General features: G+C 43.1%; 1 protein-coding gene across 3 annotated transcripts in view; it reads right to left on the reverse strand.

Moving 5' to 3' along the window:
- The window catches only part of DTD1 (D-aminoacyl-tRNA deacylase 1), a 239,097-nt gene that overhangs the window by 122,433 nt on the left and 92,780 nt on the right, over window positions 1–23,884 (reverse strand). Inside the window, exon 5 of one of the 3 annotated variants that reach the window (XM_023731406.1) lies at window positions 10,076–10,149. The exons of the other annotated variants lie outside the window; for them this stretch is intronic. Coding sequence (XP_023587174.1) covers window positions 10,111–10,149 — 39 coding nt within the window. The 3' untranslated portion in view covers window positions 10,076–10,110. Of the gene's footprint in view, window positions 1–10,075; window positions 10,150–23,884 lie in introns of those variants that run through there. 3 annotated transcript variants of the gene reach the window in all.

Here is a 23,884-nt window from a genome sequence, read left to right on the forward strand (position 1 = left end):
TAAGTGGAAAAACATATCTTGCTCATGGATAGGAAGACTCAACATTCTGAAAATGTCAATTCTACCCAAAGCAATCTACAGATACAATGCAATCCCAATCCAAATTCCAACGACATTTTTTAATGAGATGGAGAAACAAATCACCAACTTCATATGGAAAGGGAAGAGGCCCCGGATAAGTAAAGTATTATCTCAAAAAGAAGAACAAAGTGGGAGGCACCACGCTACCTGATTATAGAACCTATTATACTGCCACGGTAGTCAAAACAGCCTGGTACTGGCACAACAACAGATATACAGACCAACAGAACAGAACTAAGAATCCAGACATAAATTCGTTCACCTATGAGCAGTTGATATTTGACAAAGGCCCAAAGTCCATTAAATGGGGGAAATACAGTCTCTTTAACAAATGGTGCTGGCGTAACTGGATATCCATTAGCAGAAAACTGAAACAAGACCCGTACCTCACACCATGCACAAAAACTAACTCAAAATGGATCAAAGACTTAAATATAAAATCAAAAATGATAAAGATCATGGAAGAAAAAATAGGGACAACACTAGGAGCCCTAATACATGGCATAAAAAGAATACAAACCATAAGTTACAATGCACAAGCACCAGAAGAGAGACTAGATAGCTGGGAGCTCCTAAAAATCAAACACTTATGCTCATTAAAAGACGTCACTAAAAGAGTCAAAAGACAACCTACAGACTGGGAAAAAAAATTTGGCTACGACAAATCCAATCAGAGTCTAATCTACAAGATACTGCCAAACCTCAACAACAAAAAGACAAATAACTCAGTCAAAAAATGGGCAAAGGATATGAACAGGCACTTTGCCAAAGAAGATATTCAGGCGGCTAACAGACACATGAAGAAATGCTCACAATCATCAGCCATTAGAGAAATGCAGATCAAAACTACAATGAGGTATCATCTCACCCCAACAAGGCTAGCATTAATCCAAAACACAAAATAATAAATGCTGGAGAGGTTGTGGAGAGACTGGAACACTTATACCCTGTTGGTGGGAATGTAAAATGGTACAACCACTTTGGAAGGCGATTTGGCGCTTCCTTAAAAAGCTAGAAATAGAAGTACCACAAGATCCAGCTATCCCGCTCCTTGGAATATATCCCAGAGAAATAAGAGCCATCACACGAATAGATATATGCACACCCATGTTCACTGCAGCACTGTTCACAATAGGAAAAAGATGGAAACAACCTAGATGCCCATCAACGGATGAATGGATAAACAAATTATGGTATATCCGCACAATGAAATACTATGCAATGATAAAGATCAATGATGAAGCCATGAAACATAACATGGAGGAATCTCGAAGGCTTATGCTGAGTGAATTTAATCAGTCACAGAAGGACAAATATTGTATAAGACCACTATTATAAGAACTCAAGAAAAGGTTTAAACACAGAAGAAAACATTCTTTGATGGTTATGAGGGTGGGGAGGGAGGGTGAGGGTTATTTACTAACTCGATGGTAGAAAAGAATTATCTTAGGTGAAGGGAAGAACAGCACACACTACAGGGGAAGTCAGCACAACTGGACTAAACCAAAGCTAAGAAGTTTCCTGAATACAATCAAACACTTTGAGGGACAGAGTAGCAGGGTAGGGGTCTGGCGACCATGCTTTCAGGGGACATCTAGGTCAACTGGCACAACAAAGCTTATTAAGAAAATGTTCTGCATCCTACTTTGGTGAGTGGCATCTGGGGCCTTAAAAGCTTGCAAGCAGCCATCCAAGATGCATTGGTCCCAACCACTTGGAGTAAAGGAAAATGACGAACACCAAAGACACAAGGAAATATTAGCCCAAGAGACAGAAAGGGCCACGTAAACCAGAGACTTCATCAGCCTGAGACCAGAAGAACTAGATGGTACCCAGCTACCACAAACCACTGCCCTAACAGGGAACACAAAAGAGATTCCCTGATGGAGCACGAGAAAGGTGGGGTACAGAACTCAATTTCTAGTGAGAAGACCAGACTTAATGGTCTGACTGAGCCTGGAGGAACCCTGGAAAGCACGGTCCCTGGATTCTCTATCAGCCCAGAACTAAAACAATTTCCAAGGCCAACTCTTCAGACAGGGATTGGACTGGACTGTGGGACATAAAGCAATACTCGTGAGGAGTGTGCCTCCTAGCTCAAGTAGATACAAGAGACTAAATGGGCAGCTTCTGTCCAGAGGTGAGATGGGAAGGCAGAGAGGGTTAGGAGCTGGTTAAGTGGACATGGGGAATCAGGGGTGGAAAGAAGGAGTGCACTGTCACAGTGTGGGGAGAGCAATCAGGGTCACATAACAGTGTGTGTATAAATTTTTGTATGGGAGACTAACTTGAAATGTAAATTTCATTTAAACTACAACAATTTTTTTTAAAAAAAGAAAATCTCAGAATTTTTACTAAGAACTTGAATATACTGGACAAACAACTAGGCTACTAATTAACATTCCCAGATAACAAGAAGACCATGGAAACCTGACGGTACTTCACCAATAAGCTACTCACCATGTACAAATAACATTTGGTCACTTGTTAAATCTTAAAATAATCCTTTCACCCTTAGAGACTATTTCTGATCTAAAAGTCTTCAAAGTACTAAGTTACACTATTAATTATTTTGCAAATACTGTTATGAAATAGTAATTTGTGAACTATATTTTGACCTAATCATGGAAGTAAATCTTTTTTTAAGTTGTACTGATAAGCTTTTCTATAAATATCCAAGTTCAAAGAACCAAAAATAGCTATTGAAACTCATTAGATTATTTAGCTATGGCATATAAAACAAGCTAGTGCCCAAGTTTAAAGTTGTTCCATACTTTTCAAAGTTATGGAAGTTATAAAGGCCTTAATTGGTTCATAAACTTTCTCTGAACAGATTCATAATTTTCTTCTGAATTTTGCTGACTTAAAACAATGGTGACTTGGTTTTAGCATTCTTAATAGTCATCTTTCAAAGTGGTTTGACATGGATTGCTACTGGATATTCTCTGTAAATGGGGAGGTTTCTACATTCTGGCCCTTACTTTTTCAAGTTTATGTTTCCTTCCCTCCTACCTCACAAAAGCTCCCCCTAGCAGCCTCATTATGTCCTCTAGGACAAGGATGCATAAAGGCCAATGGGTTGCTCTGCTCCCATCACCCACAGCTCTTTTTTTAAAAATGTAAATGTCCTGCAAGTCATGAGAAATTGATTAAGCAAATCCATTCGTGCCAAAATACTCCTTTTAAAACATCTAACAACAACCAATTAAAGTGATGACAGAGCCTATGAAAAATAAGACAGATGACCAAGTTAATGTTTTTAATGCTTTGTGCAATAAATAGCACAGGACTAAGTTATTTGGCTCACTCAGGCACAGCCTCTCAGTTATGAAGTCAATGCTTTAAAAGTAGCATAACTCAAGGTGCAATCAGCCAGAAACATTAAGCTGTTCTGTGCTGATCAAGATGGGATAAAGGCCTTGAAAATAATGGAAAGGAGGCCTTCACCACAGGAGTTATCTCCATTCATCACAGGGATCAATTAAAACCTCTGGGTGACCCCAGGTCTTTACAACTGCAATGTTTCAAACATTGCTTTTTCATTGAGATGTTCTCAATTAAATAAACCACTAAAGTGAAAGAATACAATTTAATCTCCAATGAGACCGAGGTCTTATGATAAAATAGACACTACAGAATGAAAAAGGAGTCCTTCAGTCTAAGAATTGCATGTGAAGGGGAAGCCTCTACTTTCTTTTATTCTAATCCCAGCAACAGAAACACATACGCTGCAGATTCAAGTGTAGATACACAGCAGGGACTGTTAACCAAGAACGCTAAGGATCTAAGATACAACTACTGGTCTCCTCCCATCTGGAGCAAAGAAGAGTGAAAAAAATCAAAGCCTCAAGGAAACAATTAGTCCAAAGGACTAAGAGACCACACAAACACAGCCTCCATGAGCCTGAGACCAGAACTAGATGGTGTCTGCTTACTACCACCGACTGCTCTCATTGGGATCACAGTAGATGGTCCTGAACAGAGTGAGAGAAAAACATAGAAAAAAATTCAAATTCATAAAAAAGACCAGACTTACTGGTCTGATAGAGGCTGGATGAACCTCTGAGACTATGGCCCTTAGACACCCTTCAAACCCGAAACAAAACCCCTTCCTGAAGGTCACCTTTCAACTAAATAATAGGCAGGCCTATAAAGTGAAGAGTTAACAACAGTGAGGAATGTGCTTCTCAAAACAATCAACCATAGGAGACCAAAAGGGCAGCATTTGCCCAAAAACAAAGTTCAGAAGGCAGGAAGGGGCGGGAAAGACGGGTGAATACAAACAGGGAACTCAGGGAGAAGTGGGTAGAGTGCGGTCATACTGAGGAGAGTACAACTAATATCACGAAAGAGAACTGTATACATTGTTGGATGGGAAACTAATCGGCTCTGTAAACTCTCACCCAAACCACAATATTAAAAAAAAAAAAAAAAAAAGAACGCAAAGAATGATGAACCAACTCTCTCATCCCACTTCCATGAGTTTTCCAACCACAGCCACATGGAGAACACCCCCAAGGAACTGAAGAGTTCTACATCATAAATATTCCAAAAATAATACAAACTAATTAATTATGAATGCCACTGGAGCTTCCGTCTCATATTTTCTACTAACGGATGATAATACCAATGATGATGATAATGTCTTTACTGTCCTGATGTACACAAACCTTAGGAAGTTTCACTCCAATGAACTCTTTGTTCTTCTGTCTTGTTAGGTCTGTGTGAGTTGCTTGTAAAGCAATGAAGAACAGTATGGGACGTGCGAAGGAGAATACAGAGTTCTCTCGCAAGCCACACAGAGCTTCCTCTATTCTAAGTATTAACTTTCATTAGAACTCGAAAGCAAGTATTTCTCTATGCCCTGAGTTTGGTGCTGGGGGTGACTTTTAGGTTATGGTTCTTGGCTGAAGGAGTTCATAATTCAACTGCAGAACAACAGGCAAGCTCTTGAGAAGTCAAAAGTTAAGACATTTAATAATGTTCCAAGACAGCACTGCACACATCTGCAGTGTCCACAAACAGACAAGCCTCGCTGCCATTCAAATCCAAGGGCAGAGAGATGAATCCACACCAAAACCAGATGAGGGCAGGGGAAGGTATAATAACCTGAAGTCATACAGATGAAAGAGTTTGAGCACAAGCTTGAAGATAAGAAAACGAGGTATGTTTGTTGATGACAGTGCAAAAAGCTTGGCAGAGAGTGGCAGATTCCTACAGGAAAGCAGTGGGAGATGGGACTGGAAGCAGACAGCACCTGGCTAAAGAATTTGATCTCTACCTAGAGGAAGTGGGGCCAGCAAAGACTTTTGGAGGGGACTGCTGTGATCAAAGTGTTTGAGAAACATTAAGCAGGCCATGGTATGCAGCTCCGTCAGGGGGCGATTAAAATAATTCCAGTTTAAAGTGATGAGGCCTCAAGTCCAGCAGTGACATAAGAAATGGGAAACGTGGGCACAGACACCTCACGTGAATAGGCTGGGGCAGGAAGCAAGCGCGACCACACACGCAAAGCACTAAGAGGAAGCCTAGCACAGCAAGTGCTCAACTAACGCTGGCCACGAAGCGACTTTCATTATTGTCAAGGTGTTGGAAACGGGAGGTCAAGGAAGAGCTGAACCAATGACAGAATCATCGGTTTTAGGAAAAAGAGGAACCCAGCAGAAGAAATGCTGAGACTGGACTTAGTTTCAGGTAGAAATATCTAGCCTCCAGTTTCAGGGAGGTTCCTGGGCCAAGGGAGGTGGGAAGATCCTCACAGGAGAACATCAGACAGCACTGAGGACAGAGCCTTCACCAGGGACATGACCTGCCCTCTAACATCTGACTCCAGAGCTGCACTTCCACACCTGTGTCCAGGGTTCATCAGCAGTGGTCTCAGGATACATTCTGACACCTTCCCACAGTTGCATCTCTAAGCCCTCTACCACCTCCCGCTACCCCCAGCCTCCACATCGGCAGAGCAGTTCATGTTGCTGCTACACTGGTGTCCTGATACAATCATGTATGTCTACAGAGATGTCCTGTGCCAATAAAGTTTGAAAACAAAGTGCAAGATGGGGCAGCCTTCCCAAACTGTTAAGAGGCTGAAACCGAGTCACCCAAGGTGGACTGTACCTCTCATAAAGACATTTCTATTCTAGCGAGAAACTCTGTGCCTCAAAGATGCTCGTTAGCCAGAACTAAGGGAGACAAATACCTGGCGACAAACGCCACAGCTGCAACAACGTTCAATTCAATAGCATTAAAGCTGACAAGGAAACCTTCTGCTGACCTCATATTCTGCTATAAAAAGCAGAAAAATCTGGAAAGGGACAGATAAACAGCTACTCAAGTTTCCTCATGGAAGAGCAATGAGCAGTTCTGAAAAGACTATGGTCTGTGTAAAAAGGAAAGCTCCATTGTTCATTTCACTCAACGATTCCATCGTGGCTCTAGACCACAGAACAGCAACAGCCGGGTGATCTAAACCTTGTAATACTTACTGGAGGGCTCCCTTCCTACCCCACTGACCCCGGATGGTCAGAGCGGTGGCCACAGTATGCAAGTCATAAGCTCTCTGTCTGGAGCCCTCAGGATGGAGGCCACACTCAGGACGGGGCTTTCTCAGGCGTGGGTCAAGCTGAGCCCACCTGATAACGGAAAACTACAACCCATGCCACTGTCCCCTGCCCAGCACCTGGCGTCCCCACCTCTGAACAATGGTGGAAGTTAGCTGCCAGGCTTCAGAGTTTATACTTTCACTCCAAAATCCTCACAGAAAATATAATGCCTGCTCTTTTTAGATGTTAAGATCTGACCTCACTTGTTTACAATTTGTGTATTTAACCAACTGGCATCCCATAAACAGAAATTCAAGAAAATCTGAAGCTCAAAACATCCTGCCAAAACATATCCTACAATCAGGTAGCACTCAGCACTCACTTCTATAGCAAAATCCTAGAATGTGTTTTTAGTTTCCGAACATAATTCCAAAATAGATAATAAAAAAGTTCTACTACAGACATCTGGTATCTTAAAGCATAAAAACACATGGACAAGCATATGTTGCTCTGTTTAACAGTACTATAAGAACCAAACACAAACATTTGTAATACCTTAGGAAGCTGTGTTAAAAGTGATGCTTCTTGTTTTCTTACTAAATTTTTTAACTGTACACATGTGCAGATATTTTAATGAGTTGCCCTGGGCATCGCTGTACACGTTGTCGTTAGGCGCCACAGAGTCAATTTCGACTCAAACCCCATGTGACAGAGCAGGACTGCCCTGTAGGTTTTCTAGGCTGTAATCTTTACTGGAGCAGATCTCTGTCCCAAGGGACCATTAGGTGGGTTCAAACCACTAATCTTTCAGTTAGCAGCCAAGTGCTTAACAGTTGCGCCACCAGGGCTCCATTCTGTACCTGTAAGCATTTCTTATTTGGGATATACACATAATTTTAGTTTGAGGTAGGTATTTACTCCTTCCCCCTACTACCTAATGAGGGTCTTCTCCAGGTCAAGTACCTTGGCAGGTGCCAGAGATGCTGCAGCACAAGACACCAGCTCCAGAGGCAAAGACATGAGAGCGCCCCACGTGAGGAGAACAGCAGGGCATTCTGATCAGAGGCACACACCCCCAAAGAGTACTGGGAGGCTTCCGAGGAGACCCAGCAGGAGTCAGACCCCACAGTCCAGGAAAGTAGATTTAGGTAAGAAACGACAAGTGACTGGAGTTTTAACACAGAAGACAGGGGTCAGATTAGGTTAGGTGGCCTGAATTCATGACGCAATCCCAGAGGATTACCTGAACACGTGGCATGTGAAAAATGAATGCCCGCATGCATTCAACAAATGTTTAATAAAGTGCCTGATGTGCCAGGCAGGACCTCACCTGACCTCAAGTGACATATCACCCTCCCAAGTGCCATTCTTCTTTAAGATGAACTGATAAGAAAACACCTGTCTACAGAGCAGAGCCACATCCAGCTCACTGCACCCTGGCACGTCCTCTCTGCCTGACTCCACTTGCGATCCTTCAGCTCTGTAAAGGCTTGTGGGGCCCTGCAAACGCAGCAGCCTCTTCTCCAAGAAGAATGGAACCATCTCTAAACTCTGCAGGCCCTCCTGGAACACCTGCTGCTGATGAAAAGCAGGCCCTGATTTGACGGGCACCAGCTGCTAAGGACGAGACACCCCAAGTAATCGTGGCTGCGGAACTGCCGCCTTAATGAAAGGCAAGGCCATTTCATGGGCTAGGTGCACTTCAAGGAACAAAAGGTCTGGTTTTCTTTGAAAAGCAAAAATACACAGATCCCTTGGGCACCCCCACCCCGGGCCTCCTTCATTTCCACATCCACTTAGTCTGAATTCTCTCACACCTGCCAGGAGAAGCCGGGATCTTAAGCAATCCGCAAGCGCCTCACACTGCCAAGTTCTGTTGAGACCCATTTGCTTGTGGCTGCTCAGGCGCCTGGGGCTGCTTAAAGAGACATCAGTGGCTTGCTTCCCTGCCCCTCCCACAATCTGGACTTGGAAATTCAGCACAAATCTCGTTTCCTTCAACTCTGGTTTTCATTTCTAGGGGCTGTCCTTTCTGGCTCATGGAATAAGAAAAATCCTTTGATTAACACACACACACAAATTCCTTTTCTGGGGCAAACAAAACTATTTTGCATGTTTCCATGTTACTTTAAAGGGAATTAAGCAGACAAAGTACAATCACTATATCAAACTTTGCTAAAGGATGACCAAGCAGATGGTGGAATCAAACTAAAAATCAAATGTGGGGGAAGAACAGACCGATCTTTCTTACAGAATTCCAAATAATTAGGGTTACCAGATGTAACAAAATACTGGGTGCCCAGTTAAATGTGAATTTCAGATATTACATGAGACATATTTATAGTAGAAAATTATTAGTTTTTTTATCTGAAAGCCAAATTTATCCGAGTGTCCTGTGACCCTAAAAATAATGTATGTAGATAGTTCCCTCTCCAGAAGGTGGGGCTTAATTCTCCCTGAGCCCTTTGACGGTGGGCTGTGCTTAGTGACTTGCTTTCAAAGAATAAGCGGGAAAAGGGAAAAACAGTAACTTTACAGCAGAGAAGCCTGGCAAACACTACCTTAACCAAGGAACAAGATTAACATCATCAGTGATGTCATGCGGATGCCATGTTCCCCTGATATGATGTGACGAGAAAGGCACGACATCGCATATGTGCTCTTCTCAAAGACAGATAATCCCAGTCTAATCATGAGAAAAACATCAGAGAAACTCAGATTGAGGAACACTGTACAGGACTGTCAAGGTGGTGACGAAAAACAAAGAAAGGCTGAGGAACTATCGCAGGCAACTAAATGCACTGTGGTGCCCTCAACCGGATCCTGAACAGAAAGAGGGCATTCATGGAAAACCTGGTAAAACCCAAATGAACTCTGGAGTTCAGTTCACAGTGACGCACCAGCGTCAGTTTCCTCACTCTGACAACCGTGCCACGGTGTTAACAATGGCGGAAGCTGGGTCAGAGGCATACAGGAACTCTGTACTTTCTCTGCACCATTTCTATAAAGCTAAAAGTATGCAAAATAACAAGTGTTCAGTCTCCACTGACCCTTAGAGTGTTAAAGTGGGGTGAGGCCCTTCTCGCCTAAGCACCCTGCACAGGCCAATTACCCTTGTTTTACAAACTAAAAGAGGGACTCTCAGAGAAATGAACAACTTGCCCAGGGCAGAAACACCAATCTTAACTGAGCCTGGTATGAATGCGGGCTGACTCCAAAGCCAGCAGTCCATACACAACAAGGGGATGCCTGAGATGGCTGCCCCCAGTGCACCCAGCTCACAAGGGGAGGTCAGTGGGGGCTGGCAGACATCCAGCTACCACGAAGGGCTAAGCAAGTACCCTGTTGGCATCAGTCTTCTGAGGATGGTGCTGCTGGAGATGCCAGGGCCTCTATTAAAGCAGCCAATCACAGAGGCAGACACTAGGCCTAAGGGCCAAGACCTGCTCACCTCTGGCTCCCTGACAGGATGGCCTCTGGCAGGCTCTTAGCAGTGGTCTCCAAACTTCTGCGACTGCCCACTGTGCTGATAAAAAAGATTTGGACATGTACTTACAATACTGCATACTCACTTATAAACTGCATGCCTCTTCCATGGTACTCAAATTATAAAATAGCCCTAAAAATAGAAATTTTTAAAAATAAGATATATATAAGTAAGAGGGGTAATATTTACTTTCCACATTCCAGATGGCTTTTGTTTTACTCACAGTCTACTCTAAGAGACCACTGGCTTATTAAGTCTCTAGACCTTAGACCCTATTTGCCTGGGTCTCCCTTAAGGAGAAAGACATAGCGGGTAGGGAGATGGAATTCGAGGCAACTGGGGTCCGGAAGCCAGTTCCAGATGCCCTGGAGAGGGTGAGGCCTGCCAGAGCCCCTAGGCAGTCCACTGCCATCAGCCCTTGGACCACACGCCCTGCCTCCGTGTGCTCCATACCTGTCGGAGTTCTAAATTGAAAAAGAAAATCATTTACTTGCTTAAAATCCTTCCAGGGCTCCCCAGGACTATGAAGATAAAATGTTGCTGTTGTTAGGTGCCGTCAAATCAGTTCTGACTCATAGCGACCCTATGTACCACAGAACAAAACACTGCCGAGTCCTGAGCCATCCTCTTCACAACCGTTGCTATGCTTGAGCCCACTGCTGCAGCCACTGTGTCAATCCATCTCATCATGGGTCTTTTCCTTTTTCACTGACCCTCTACTTTAGCAAGCATGATGTCCTTCTCCAGGGACTGGTCCCTCCTGATAACATGTCCAAAGTACGTGAGATGTAGTCTCGCCATCTTTGCTTCTAAGGAGCATCCTAGTTGTACTTCTTCCAAGGCAGATTTGTTTGTTCTTCTGGCAGTCCATGGCATATTCAATATCCTTCACCAACAGCATAATTAAAAGGCATCAATTCTTCTTTGGTCTTCCTTATTCACTGTCTGGCTTTCACATGCATATGAGGCGATTGAAAATAAAATACAAAGTGCTTAAAATGGCGCTCAAAGCCTGTTACCAAGTTCCCTAGACATGGGGAGGTGGGGTGGAAGGGATGGAGGGATGGCAGGATGGATGGATGGATGGATGGGTGGATGGGTGGGTGGGTGGCTGGATGGATGCCTGGATGGCTGGATGGCTGAATGGATGGGACAGATGAAGAGAGGGAGGCAGGCAAGGGGAAAGGACTAGATCTGGACTCCTGTACTGCAAAGGGTTAAGAGCCTCACCAGCTCACCTAAGGGTGGCAGTCCTGCAATAGCTCTGGCAAAAGCAGAATGCCAGCTTCCTAATAACCTTGTATTAAACACTAAATTTCATCTACAGAGAAATCCCAAGAAGCCATTTTTGGAGTCTGACCCCTTGGCGTGCTCTCTCTTCCAGCACAGCATCACTGCAGAATCTGGAATCCTGCTGCAGAATTTGCCATCACAGAGGCCACTACAAGAAACAGCGTGGAGCTGAGCCCCAGATACCCACATTCCTCAGAAAGCAGCAGCATGAGGGGGCTTTAAAATGGCCAGTTGCCCCTGCTCCCCATTAAAACATCTTCTAGAATCTACGTACACATGAAAAGAACGTTTTCTTATGCTGGGAAGTGGCTACACAGGTGCTTAAACAATAATTCATAGTAAAACATTTTAATTGGGGAAAAAAGGGGAAAGAACATACACAAAATAAGCTCTACTCACAGAAGAAATTCTGTTCTGAAGTTTTTTTGAAAAAATAATCTGATTAAATAAACTGTTCATTATCAAGGTGCTTAATCACCTACTGTACGAATACTTTTTACAGAAATTTTCTTCGAAACTGGTTCATAAAACCAAGACTTCTCAGGATGCCAGCGCTATTAAGACCTTTTCCGAGGACAAGCCATTCCTCAGAGAGGCTGACAATGCCCCCTCTGACCTGAGTAGGTAACAAAGGAACAGGGAACTGAGATAGCAAGACCACCGGCATAGCCAGAGAATGTCATTCTTGCCTAACGTACACCCCCCACCCCCCAGCCTGGACCCTCATTCTCCATCCTCAGTACACAATGGTGAGAACAAGAAAAGCAGTGAAAACAACCAAGCATACCAAAACCAAAACCCGTTCCCACCACAGCGACATCATTTTAAGCACTTTGTATTTTATCTCCAAAGTTCTGGGTGATAAGAGCCATAAAAAGCAAATTAATTTATCAGTAATTTAACCTCCCTGAGCCACAACTGAGTTATCTGAAGCAGCTGTATCAGTTCAACAATGTGGCAAGAAAGTCAGAATTGACCAGATGGCTGTTTTATATCTGTTTAAAAAGGAAATAGAGCCCATTCCTATTTAATCTGAAAAGTCAGCACAGATAGGTCAACCTCACTCTTTTTCAGTGCCGCACAGTCTCCAAAACTAGTAGATTCTTCTTCTATTTTCTAATAAGAAAGGCTTTCCTGCCCCTTGTTTTTTCCCACCAGAACACTGCCAACAGAGGAGTAATGATAGACTACAGAAGACCCAGTGCTAGGTCTCATGTTACTCAGCAAAGTGGGGCCCACACCGGGGTGCTTCGGGGGATTCTCAGTTCATCCTGCTCATCTGTAAAGGGGAACCTGGGACCAAAGAGTGACAGAGATCACAGGTGAGAGATGCGGATGTGGAAACAAGAACTTGCGAACAACTCTGCCTTTAGTTATAAGAGTACTGCCTTTGACAAAATTCAAATAATTAGTAATTGTGGTGCTATGGATCACTTTTATATGGCCTTTCTTGCCATAGTCTTGTAACTCCCACACAAGTGACTGGGTGGGACTATGCAAGTAAGGTATATGGAACCCTAACAAGGCTACTGGTCAGTTTTGCCATCCCTCTAGGCTTAAAATGGCCATCCCAGAGGCGGAGAGAAGAGGATCTCACCACCACAAAGAGCCAAGAGTGGAGCATATCCCAAAGGACCCGGGATCTCTGCACTGAGAAGCTCCTGGAACCAGGAGACCAAGAGAGAGAGCTGTAACACCAAAGACGGCAAGAAACAGTGGCAGGAGAAGCAGCGGAGGCAGGAGACTGGCAACAGAGGCAGAAGACCAGCAAGAGACGGTGCAGTGGGCTTGCCAGCCCACAGAGCAAGAAAGCTGAGTGCCTTTAGGCAGGAGGCTTGCTGGCAGACTAGGGCACGCCTCTGAGCACTTGGTGGAGCTAGGTTTGTCGACCACTGAGCTAGAGCCGAGCACCTTCAGGCCAAGGCTTACTGATGGAGAGGGGTGGCTCTGGGTACTTAAATCAGCAGAGCTGAAAGACTTGCCCAAGCAGGGTAGAGGCTGAGGTGCCAATGAGAGGCATGTCTGTGGGCACAGCTAAGAAGAAACTGTCCTGACAGAAGAACTGTATCCTGAGCATTCCCGGACCTGAATTATAACCTGTTATTTCCCTAATAAACCCTGTAAGTGTATGGTCTGTGAGTTCTGTATGGCTATTGCAATAAATTACAGAACCCATTAGAGAAGTAGAGTGCCCTAGGAGGGACAGTTGGTGTCAGAATTGGTAAAGAAGGCAGAGGCAGGAGGGATGTCTGACCTCTGCCTCATAGGAATTGGCCTTGGACTGTTGATCTTGATTCTCCTTCCCCCTTGTAAAGTTAGAGGAGGTGAGACACTGCCACTACACCATTTTTACAGTAGTGTATCAATGTTAATTTCCTGGTTTAGATCATTATACAATGGCTATAAAAGATGTTAACATTAGAGAAAGATGGGTAAAGGTACACAGGTACTCCGTGAACTATTTTTGCAACTTTTTTGTATGTCTGAAACTATTTCAAGATAAAAGAGTTTTGTTTTTTGTTTAAATACATTTAAAGCAAAAACAAAAAACTGCCTCAATAAATGGCACTGAGACAACTGGATCTTCGTGTGCAAAGAATGAAGTTGGACCCCTGGCTGATGATACCATACATGAAAATTAACTCCAAATGGATCAATGCCCTAATTTTAAGAACTAAAACCATAAAACTCTTAGAAGAAAATGTAGGGGTAAAGCCTGTTTTTGATAATGGATTCTTAGATATAACACCAAAAGCACAAGCAACAAAAGAGATAAAAACTAGCCTTCAACAAAATTTAAAATTTTCTGCATCAAAGGACTTTATCAACAAAGTGAAGACACTACCTACAGAATGGGAGAAAATATTTGTCAACCATACGTCTGATAAGGGCTTAGTATCCAGAATATATAAAGAACTTCTATAACTCAACAACAAAAAGACAAACTACCCAATCAAAAAATGGGCGAAGGACCTGAATAGACACTTCTCCAAAGAAGATATACAAATGACCAATAAATACATAGAAAGATGCTCAACATCATCAGTCTTCAGGGAATTGCAAATCAAAACCACAATGATATACCATGTCACCCCGCGCCCCCCATCAAGAAGGTCATTATGAGAAAAATGGAAAATAACAAGTGCTGGTGAGGATGCGAAGAAATTGGAAGCCTGTCCATTGCTGGTGGGAATGTAAAATGGTGCAGCTGCTGTTGAAACAGTATGGCAGCTCCTCAAAAAGTTAAACACAGAATTACTATATGATATTACCTCCATGATCTTGTAGAAATACTCACACAAGTAGGCAAAGATTTGTGTACAAGAATGTTTATTGCCACACTGCCTTTTTGTGTTAGAAAAAAATGAAAACAAACTAAATGGTCATCAAGTAGGGAAAGAATACAACCCTCAGAGATGTGGTGAGTCATTTGCCCCCGGGTGCAAGGGGGCACCAGCTGAGGCCTGCCAGGGAATCACTCCCCCTGCCCTCACCCCCCACCATCAACGAGGCAGGCCAGCGAATCACACACACACACCTTCGACAAGGTGGGGATGTGGTCCCCAGCACATTCCCCAGAGTGCGTTCTGCTACACATCTCCTCTGCAGCTGGACTCTGAGTCCTGAGAGGGCAGGCACGTGTCGTCATGCCACACACACAGCAGACGCCCAGTGCATGCTCACTGTTTGTGACAGCGATAGTCACTGATATAGGATGAGGGGCACGTGGAGGTTTGTTATACTATTCTCTCCACTTATGTGAATTTGAAATTGTCTATAATACAAAGTTTTAAAAATGTATGTTTCCAAAAAATTGCCATAATTAAAACTGATTAACCCTTGCAATAAACAGAAACTACCACATTCACTAAAAGAGGCAAGAAAACGGAACCAGGCAGATAGAGTGACTGGTCCAGTCCATCAGAAGGTTAGAACAGGCTGTTAACTGATTAACTAATCAGTCCACTACAATAACTCACATAAATTCAGTGATAACTGTGTATCTACATTAACTTAAGAGAGATCACGGTCTTGTTTGAAAAACAAAGATACTGAATTGGTAGCATTCCCAGTGCACCCTCATGTCCTAGACTATATTCAACCAAGACCAAATCAGCTGCCATCGAGTCAATTCTGACTCACGGTGACCCCGTGTGTGTCAGAGTAGAACTGTGCTCCATAGTATTTTCAATGGCTGATTTTTTGGAAGTAGATCACCAGGCCTTTCTTCTGAGGCACCTCTAGGTGGACTTGAACCTCCAACCTTTCAGTTACCAGCCAAGCACCTTAACCATTTGCACCATACAGGGACTCTTCGCAGACCCTGAAATTCAGGATTCTTATTTTGTTAATGTTACTGAAATTAAATTTAAATGGAACATCACAACACAGCTAAATATTCTAATAACCCAAAGCACTCTATGAAATAACTTTACATTTTAAATTACAGATTAAAATAAAATACAGAAGCATTATCCACAAACATTTATTCATTTCTAAGTTATGATCACTTTTCAAAATAAAAATTCAATCTTACCAAAAAGAATACTGTTAGTACTCATTAATGCTCAAAACAGGAGGTTCTTCTAACTCTGTGTCCTTGTTAGCTGTCGTCAAGTCGACTCAGACTCATGGTGACCTTATGTCCAAGAGAATGAAATGTCGCCCAGTCCTGTATCATCCTCACAATCACCAGCATGTTCGAGTCCATCCTTGCGGCTACTTTGCCCAACCCATCTCACCGAGGGTCTCCCTCACCCTCTAAACAGGCCCTCTATATCACCAAACATGATGTCCTCCTCTAGCAATTGCTCTCTCCTGATGACATGTCCAAAGCAAGCAAGTCAGACCATGTTCTGTTGTGACCCATAAGGTTTTCATTGGTTACTTTCCAGAAGTAGATCACCAGGCCTTTCTTCCTAGTCTGTCTTAGTCTGGAAACTCTGCTGAAGTCTGTAACCATAGGCAACCCTGCTGGTATCTGAAATATCAGTGGCATAACTTCTAGTATCACAGCAACATGCAAGACACCATATAGTAGAACAAACTGACAGAGGGGTGGGTGCCGGTTTAACACCGTAAAAAACTTGTATTTGCATATGTATAAAACTGAAGTCTCTCTTATTAACCTAACCTTTTACTCAACAGACTTCTTTTATCCAACCTGTCAAACACAGACAATGCTTCTAACAATGAGGCACATGGGTTCTGAAAACAATATATGATCCCCAGAACTCTGGCCTGGGGAAATACAATGGAAGGGTAAGCTCTGAAGAACTGCCCAGAAACAGGGCACTGAGGCACCCTTGTCAAGACCACCAGACCTTTGGGGAGTAAGACACATATCCCTGGAAACCACAACGCTGATATACAGTGTGCCGATGGCAAGGACATGAACACACTTCGAAGTGCCACCCACTGGTCTGAGAATTTCTGACTCTTTATTTGTTTAAACAAACCATATGCTAAATCAGAGAAATCCCATTTATAAAAGTTGAGTCAGAAGAAATCTGAGGCTGTGCAACCTGAAAAGACTGCCCTCTGCTGGAGCCTGGCTTCGTTACTCAACCACCACGTCAGATGGCCTTGAACAAGTCACGTAAGGTGATGACCTAGCTTTTCTCCCTCTCACAGTGTTGAGGGCCACGTGCATGGATGTGAAACTTAGAAACTGTTAGTTCTCAATTTGTTTTTATTAACAGTGATGGTTTGCTATTTATTGTAATCCCCTTTTATTTTTCAAAAATAAGGGTTAATTTTAGAGTCATACATTTCCAAAAACAGATTCCCAACAATTCATTTTTAAAAAGAAAACTATTGGAAAGAACACCAGAGCTACCATCCAAAGCAGAGAAGGCTGCTGGGAAATTTATTGATTAGCATCAAACTTTTAAACAAATAAGTTTTTAGTCTGTTTAACTGATATACATTGATTATAAGCCACTAATAAGTAAAAGTATTTTGGATTTCATAAGCTTTAATTTTTTAGTGTATTTTTATTTCACACTCAAAAATCAAACTTAACTACCACTTTTATGTATAAGTATACTTTAGATTGTCTTAGAAGAAGTAAAGCCAGAATGCTCCTTAGAAGTGAGGATGGTGAGACTTTGTCTCACGTACTTTGTATATATTATCAGGAGGGACCAGTCCCTGGAAAAGGACATCATGCTGGTAAGGTAGGGGGTCAGCGAAAAAGAGGAAGACCCTCAATGAGATGCATTTACACAGTGGCTGCAACAATGGGCTCAAACATAGCAACAATTGTGAGGACAGCACAGGACCAGGCAGTGTTTCATTCTGTTGTACACAGGTCGCTATGCGTTGGAACCGACTCAATGGCACCTAATAACAACATACTTTAGATTAACATTTAACTTAAGTTCAAGCAAAGATAATTTATGAATCTGCTAATTGTTCCTTAATTCTAATATTAGCTAAGAACAGTACTCAGCCACAATACACGTGTGAAAAGCCACAACCCCAGCTGTATGACCCCTTTTTGCTTCAGGAACACACTGGCAGAATTTCTATTTCATGAGGGAGGCAGCCAACATCTGCTCCTAGGTACCTCTCTCTTCTCATCTCCAATGCCATTTAGATCTTCCTCAGGTATGAGAGCCTCTCACATTCTTTTCTAAATTCTGTCCAGCAAAAACCTACAATTTTATTATTTTTAATCCCACCCAGCATCTTCACAGAGTATTAAGAGTCCACAAAGCATTTTTCCTACTGTTTCTCCCCTTCCCACTGCTTCCCACTGATGGCAAACACAGAGGCTGCTCCTCACAGCGCAGGCCTGCCCACAGCTGAAGCGGAGAAGGCTCTTCAGAAGGGAGAACCACGGGGTCAAGTGAGTTGGAAACACTACAGCTGGCAGGGCCCCTTTCACGTGGGCACTCCTGAGCCTATGCCCTCAGGACAACACACAAGATAAGGGGACACATCTCACAATACTGGACCCAGGAGGGTGACTGCATGTGGCCCTGGAAGGGTGCTCACCCCCACCACTACCGCCTGCTGAGGCCTCCAGGCTGGACCTGGCTGGGTCCCGCCAAGCTCATCCAGTATGTTCCGGAACAGGAACCAGGGAGTCAAAAGGTCACCTAAGGTTCTGATTGACCTGTAATCCTTCCAAGAAGTACTCCTCCAGACTGAAACATAAAAAAGAAATAGGATTTTCCTCTCACCGCTTTAGAGATTACTTTATTCTAACTGCTATTATTTTCCAGCTAATATTTATCAAGAATCCCAAACAAAAATCCTAGAAGTGCACTTAATCATAAGGATGGGGTTTATAAGGATATATTGGCACAAATGGTTAACACAGTAGGTTGCTAACCGAAAGGCTGGGGCTCAAGTTCACCTAGAGGCACCTCAGAAGAAAAGCCTGGTGATCTACTTCCAAAAAATCAGCTATTGAAAACCCTATAGAGCACCGTTCTACTCTGACACACATGGGGTCTCTGTGAGTCGGAGTTAACTCAATGGCAACTGGCACTGGGATATAAGGATATGCAAAGACTGAAATGTAGATGCTCTGGAGTGAGCGCAGCCTCCCATGCTTAGGCCCACCTCTGTGAGGCCCCAGCTCAGCTGACAGCCAGCCCCTGCTCCTCAGGCAAGCACTGAGGGTGGTTCTGCCTCCCGCCCTCAGAGAAGCCCTGGGAGCTTACTCACCTGCTAGACAGCCAATGAGGGCAGGAGCCAGTGAATAAAAGCCCCAGAGCCTCTCCTCAGGGCAGACAACTCTGGAAGGCATCCATACGCTTTCCAGGGGTCCTGGTGGAAACAAGCTCCTGTTGCCCACAGCAGAGACCCCCAACAACACATTCTTTTGCTCCTTCCCTGCCTCACTCTCTCGTTTCCTGGGAGCACCTGTACGCAGGCTCCATCTCAGGCCCTGCTTCCAGGGGAACCAAAGTTCGACATCTGCTGTTACGGTGCTTGTGAAAGTCCTCAGCTGACAGTGAGATGTATACACACCGAGTGACAGTCTCCATCTACACGTGGGGATGGTCAGGTACAATGGGACACCCTAACCAGGAACACACAGCACAGGTGGTGAGCATGACCCATAACCAAGATTCCACTCTCCAGACTTCAGTTATCCTGGTACGGATCTGCACAAGAGGTTCTGTCTGTTAATCAGTACAAGAGGTGGAAGAAATCATTTTTCACTGGTGAGCTGAGTGGGTGTTCAAAATAAGTGGACTGGCTAGAAAGACTGCAGATGCATGTCCATCCCTATATAATATAATAATCTGGCGAACCTTGCACAGGAATCCTTTGCCGCAGCGTTCTTGGCCTAGAGCAGTGTTACGCCGCAAAAGGAAGGATTCTTCCTGGATCCAATCAGAACACTGGTTCTCAGTCTTAGCTACACATTGGAATCATCTGGGGAGCTCTGAAAAGTCCTGATGCTCAGACTGCTATCAGGTCAGGCCCAGGTGGCCCCACGGTGACCCTTCTGACAGGACCCAAAATTTCAACACTGCCAGGAATGTAGCCAGCTAAGCCCTGCAGAGACAGCTACAAGACACAAGGAGGTAGTGCTCGAGATTTAAGATAAACCCTCTCTTTACCAAAATGTAACAGACCAAGGCAATACACAAAAGGGTGGGAGGCAGACAAATACACTCCATACCAACATATAGTTTGTTTTACATACATAAGATCATACACCGGTTCTGAGATGTGCTTATTTCATACAGTAATATAGTTACTATATATCTCTATTGCATTCCATTTTTAAAACAAACTAGCCAGATGTCACATCTTTACTGCAAATCCACCTTTTGCCCACTAATTTGAAATGCTATCTTTATTATATACCAAAGTTCCCATAAATAATCAGGTTCTCGTTCAGTTCTGTTCTAGTTCAGTAAAAAGTTTCTCTCTTGGTCTGCCAGCACCATCTATTTTCATTACTGTTTGTTGAAAGAGATTTTAATATCTAGGAAGGACAGTACTATCTGCACAATTTTTAAAAACTGCATTTATTCTTCATTTCAACTGGAATTTATTTTAAGTTATGGTATAAAATAAGGATGTAAAATGATTGCTGTTGTTGTCATTGTAAGGTGCCATCAAGTCAGTTCCAACTCATAGCAACCCCGTGTACGAAGGGACAAAACACTGCCGGTCATGCTCCATCCTCACAATCGCTGCTACGTTTCAGCCCATTGTTGCAGCCACTGTGTCAATCCATCTCATCGAGGGCTTCCTCTTTTTCGCTGACCGTCCACCTTACTAAGCATGATATCCTTCTCCAGGGACTAGTCTCTCCTGATAACATGTAAAATGCACGTGAGACGAAGTCTCGCCATTCTCGCTTCTGAGACGCATTGTGGCTGTACTTCTTCCAAGATAGATTTGAAAACCCTGGCAGTCCATGGTATATTCAATAATCTTCAGCAACACCATAAATCAAATTCATCAATTCTTCCTTGGTCTTCCTTATTCACTGTCCAATTTTTGCACGCATACGAGGGGATTGAAAATACTATGGCTTGGGTCAGGCACACGTTAGTCATCAAAGTAACATCTTTGCTTTTTTTTTTTTTTTTTTAACACTTTAAAGAGGTCTTTTGCTGCGGATTTGCCCAAAGCAATACATCATTTGATTTCTTGACTGCTGCTTCCATGGGTGTTGATTGTGGACCCAACTAAAATGAAATCCTTGACAATTTCAATCTCTTCTCTGTTTACCATGATGTTCCTTATTGGTCCAGTTGTGAGGATTTTTGTTTTCTTTATGTTGAGGTGTAATTCATAGTGAAGGCTTTGATCTTCATCAGTAAGTGCTTCAAGTCCTCTTCATCCTCAGCAAGCAAGGTTGTGTCATCTGCATATCACAGGTTGTTAACGAGTCTTCCTCCAATCCTAATGCCGTGTTCTTCTTCAGGTAGTCCACCTTCTCAGATTATCTGCTCAGCATACAGATTGAATAAGTACGGTGAAATGATACAATCCTGATGCACACCTTTCCTGATCTTTTTCATAAACTTTATTTTGTTGTTGTTGCTGAGAATATACACAGCAAAACACACATCGATTCCACAGTTTCTATATGTACAATTCATTGGCGTTGATTACATTCTTTGACTTGTGTAACCATTCTCACCTTCCTTTTCTAAGTTGTTCCTCCCTCATTAACATAAACTCACTACCCGCTAAGGTCCCTATCTAATCTTTTGAGTTGTTATTGTCAGTCTGATCCCCTAGAGATAGTTCTTAAAAGAGCACAATGCTTAAGGCAGACCTTTTTTACTAATTAGGTTGAACTATTGCTCGATTTTAAGATGACGTCAGGGGGATATTTGATATTTTTGGTTTAAGGATTAAAGATTATCTCAGGGTAATAGTTTCAGGGGTTCATCCAGCCTCCATGGCTAACAGAAAGTACAGAGTCTGTGAGAATTTGAAATTCTGTTCTGAATTTTCCCCCTTTTGATCAGCAATCTTCTATGGAATCTTTGATCAAAATGTTGAGTAATGTTAGCTGGGCACTATCCAGTTCTTCTGGTCTCATGCTTGCAAGACCCCAGGCACTACACAAACAACTAGGAGGTACAACAGAAGCACTAAACACATTACTAGGCCAATTAACTGGTATGTCCCATGAAACCATGACCCTAAACCTCCAAATCAAGGTACCACATCCCATGAGGTATTTAGTTGCACATAAGTAGCCTCATCAACTACTCTGTCATTATTATAAATGTATCAATCACACAATTTTTGTCAATCTGAACTTTTACAGGAGTAACTTGACAGCAATTTCAATAATTGGCTGGGTATTCACTAACTAGATACTAGATAAGAATCATCTTAGGTGAAGGGAAGTACAGCACACACTACAGGGGAAGCCAGCACAACTGGACTAAACCAAAGCTAAGAAGTTTCCTGAATACAATCAAATACTTTGAGAGACAGAGTAGCAGGGATGTGGGGTCTGGGGACCATGCCTTCAGGGGACATCTATGTCAATTGTCATAACAAAGCTTATTAAGAAAATGTTCTGCATCCTACTTTGGTGAATGGCGTCTGGGGTCTTAAAAGCTTACAACCAGCCATCTAAGATGCATCAATTTGTCCCAACCACTTGGAGTAAAGGAGAACGAAGAACACCAAAGACACAAGGAAACTATTAGCCCAAGAGACAGAATGAGCCACATAAACCGGAGACTTCATCAGCCTGACACCAGAAGAACTAGATGGTACCCGGCTACCACCAATGAACGTCCTGACAGGGAACACAACAGGCAGTCCCTGATGGAGCAGTAGAACAATGGGATGCAGAACTCAAATTCTAGTAAGAAGACCAGACTTAATGGTCTGACTGATACTGGAGGTGCCCCAGAGAGCATGGCCCCTGGACCCTCTATTACCCCAGAACTAAAACAATTTCCGAGGCCAACTCTTCAGACAGGGATTGGACTGGACTGTGGGACATAAAGTGATACTGGTGAAGAATGTGCCTCTTAGTCAAGTAGATACAAAAGACCAAAGGGGAAGCTTCTGTCCAGAGGTGAGATGGGAAGGCAGAGAGAGTTAGGAGCTGGTTGAATGTTCATGGCGAATCGGGGCAGAGGGGAGGAGTGTGCTGTCGCAAAATCGGGTGAGCGGCTGGGGTCTCATAACAATGTATGTAAAAAAAAAATTTCTATGGAAGACTAACTTGAAATGTAAACTTCATTTAATTACAACAATAAAAATAATAATAAAAAAATAAAAAATAAAATAATTGGCTGGGCAATCCTATCCTTAATCAGTGCGATTTTTCCATCATCGTTAACCTCCCTTTTCTCCTTCCCTCTCACCCTGGTAACCACTAATAAACTTTAGTCTCTATATATTTGCCTTTCTTGTTTCTTTATGTAAGTGAGGTTATATAATATTTGTCCTTTTGTGATTGCCTTATTTCACTCAGCCATAATGTCTGCAAGCTCCATTTACACTGTAGCATGTATCAAGACTTCATTTCTCCTATTAGCTGAGTAGTATTCCACTGTTTGTGTATACCACATTTTCTTTATCCATACATTTGTTCATGGGCATTTAGGCTGTTTCCACCTTTTGGCTATTGGGGGTCGCAATGAACATAGATGTACAAGTCTCTTTTTGACTCTCTGATTTCAAATCTTTTGGGTATAACTAGGAGTGGAATTTCTGGGTCATATGGTAGTTCTATTTTTAGTTTTTTGATGAACGGCCACACTGTTTTCCACGGCAGCTGTACCATTTGGCATTCCCCCCATTATGGGTAAGGGTTGCAATTTCCCCATATCCTCACCAACATTTGTTATTTTCTCTCTCTTTTTGTTTTTTTAAATCTTAGCCATCCTGTTGTTGTTCTTGTTATGCCGTCGAGTCGATTTCAATTCATAGCGACCCCATGTGCGACAGAATGAAACACTGCCTGGTCCTGCGCCGTTCTCATAATCACTACCATGTTTCAGCCCACTGTTGCAGCCAC

The sequence above is a fragment of the Trichechus manatus genome, unplaced genomic scaffold, assembly GCF_000243295.1.
Source record: "Trichechus manatus latirostris isolate Lorelei unplaced genomic scaffold, TriManLat1.0 scaffold00042, whole genome shotgun sequence".
NCBI classification, from domain to species: Eukaryota; Metazoa; Chordata; class Mammalia; order Sirenia; family Trichechidae; genus Trichechus; species Trichechus manatus.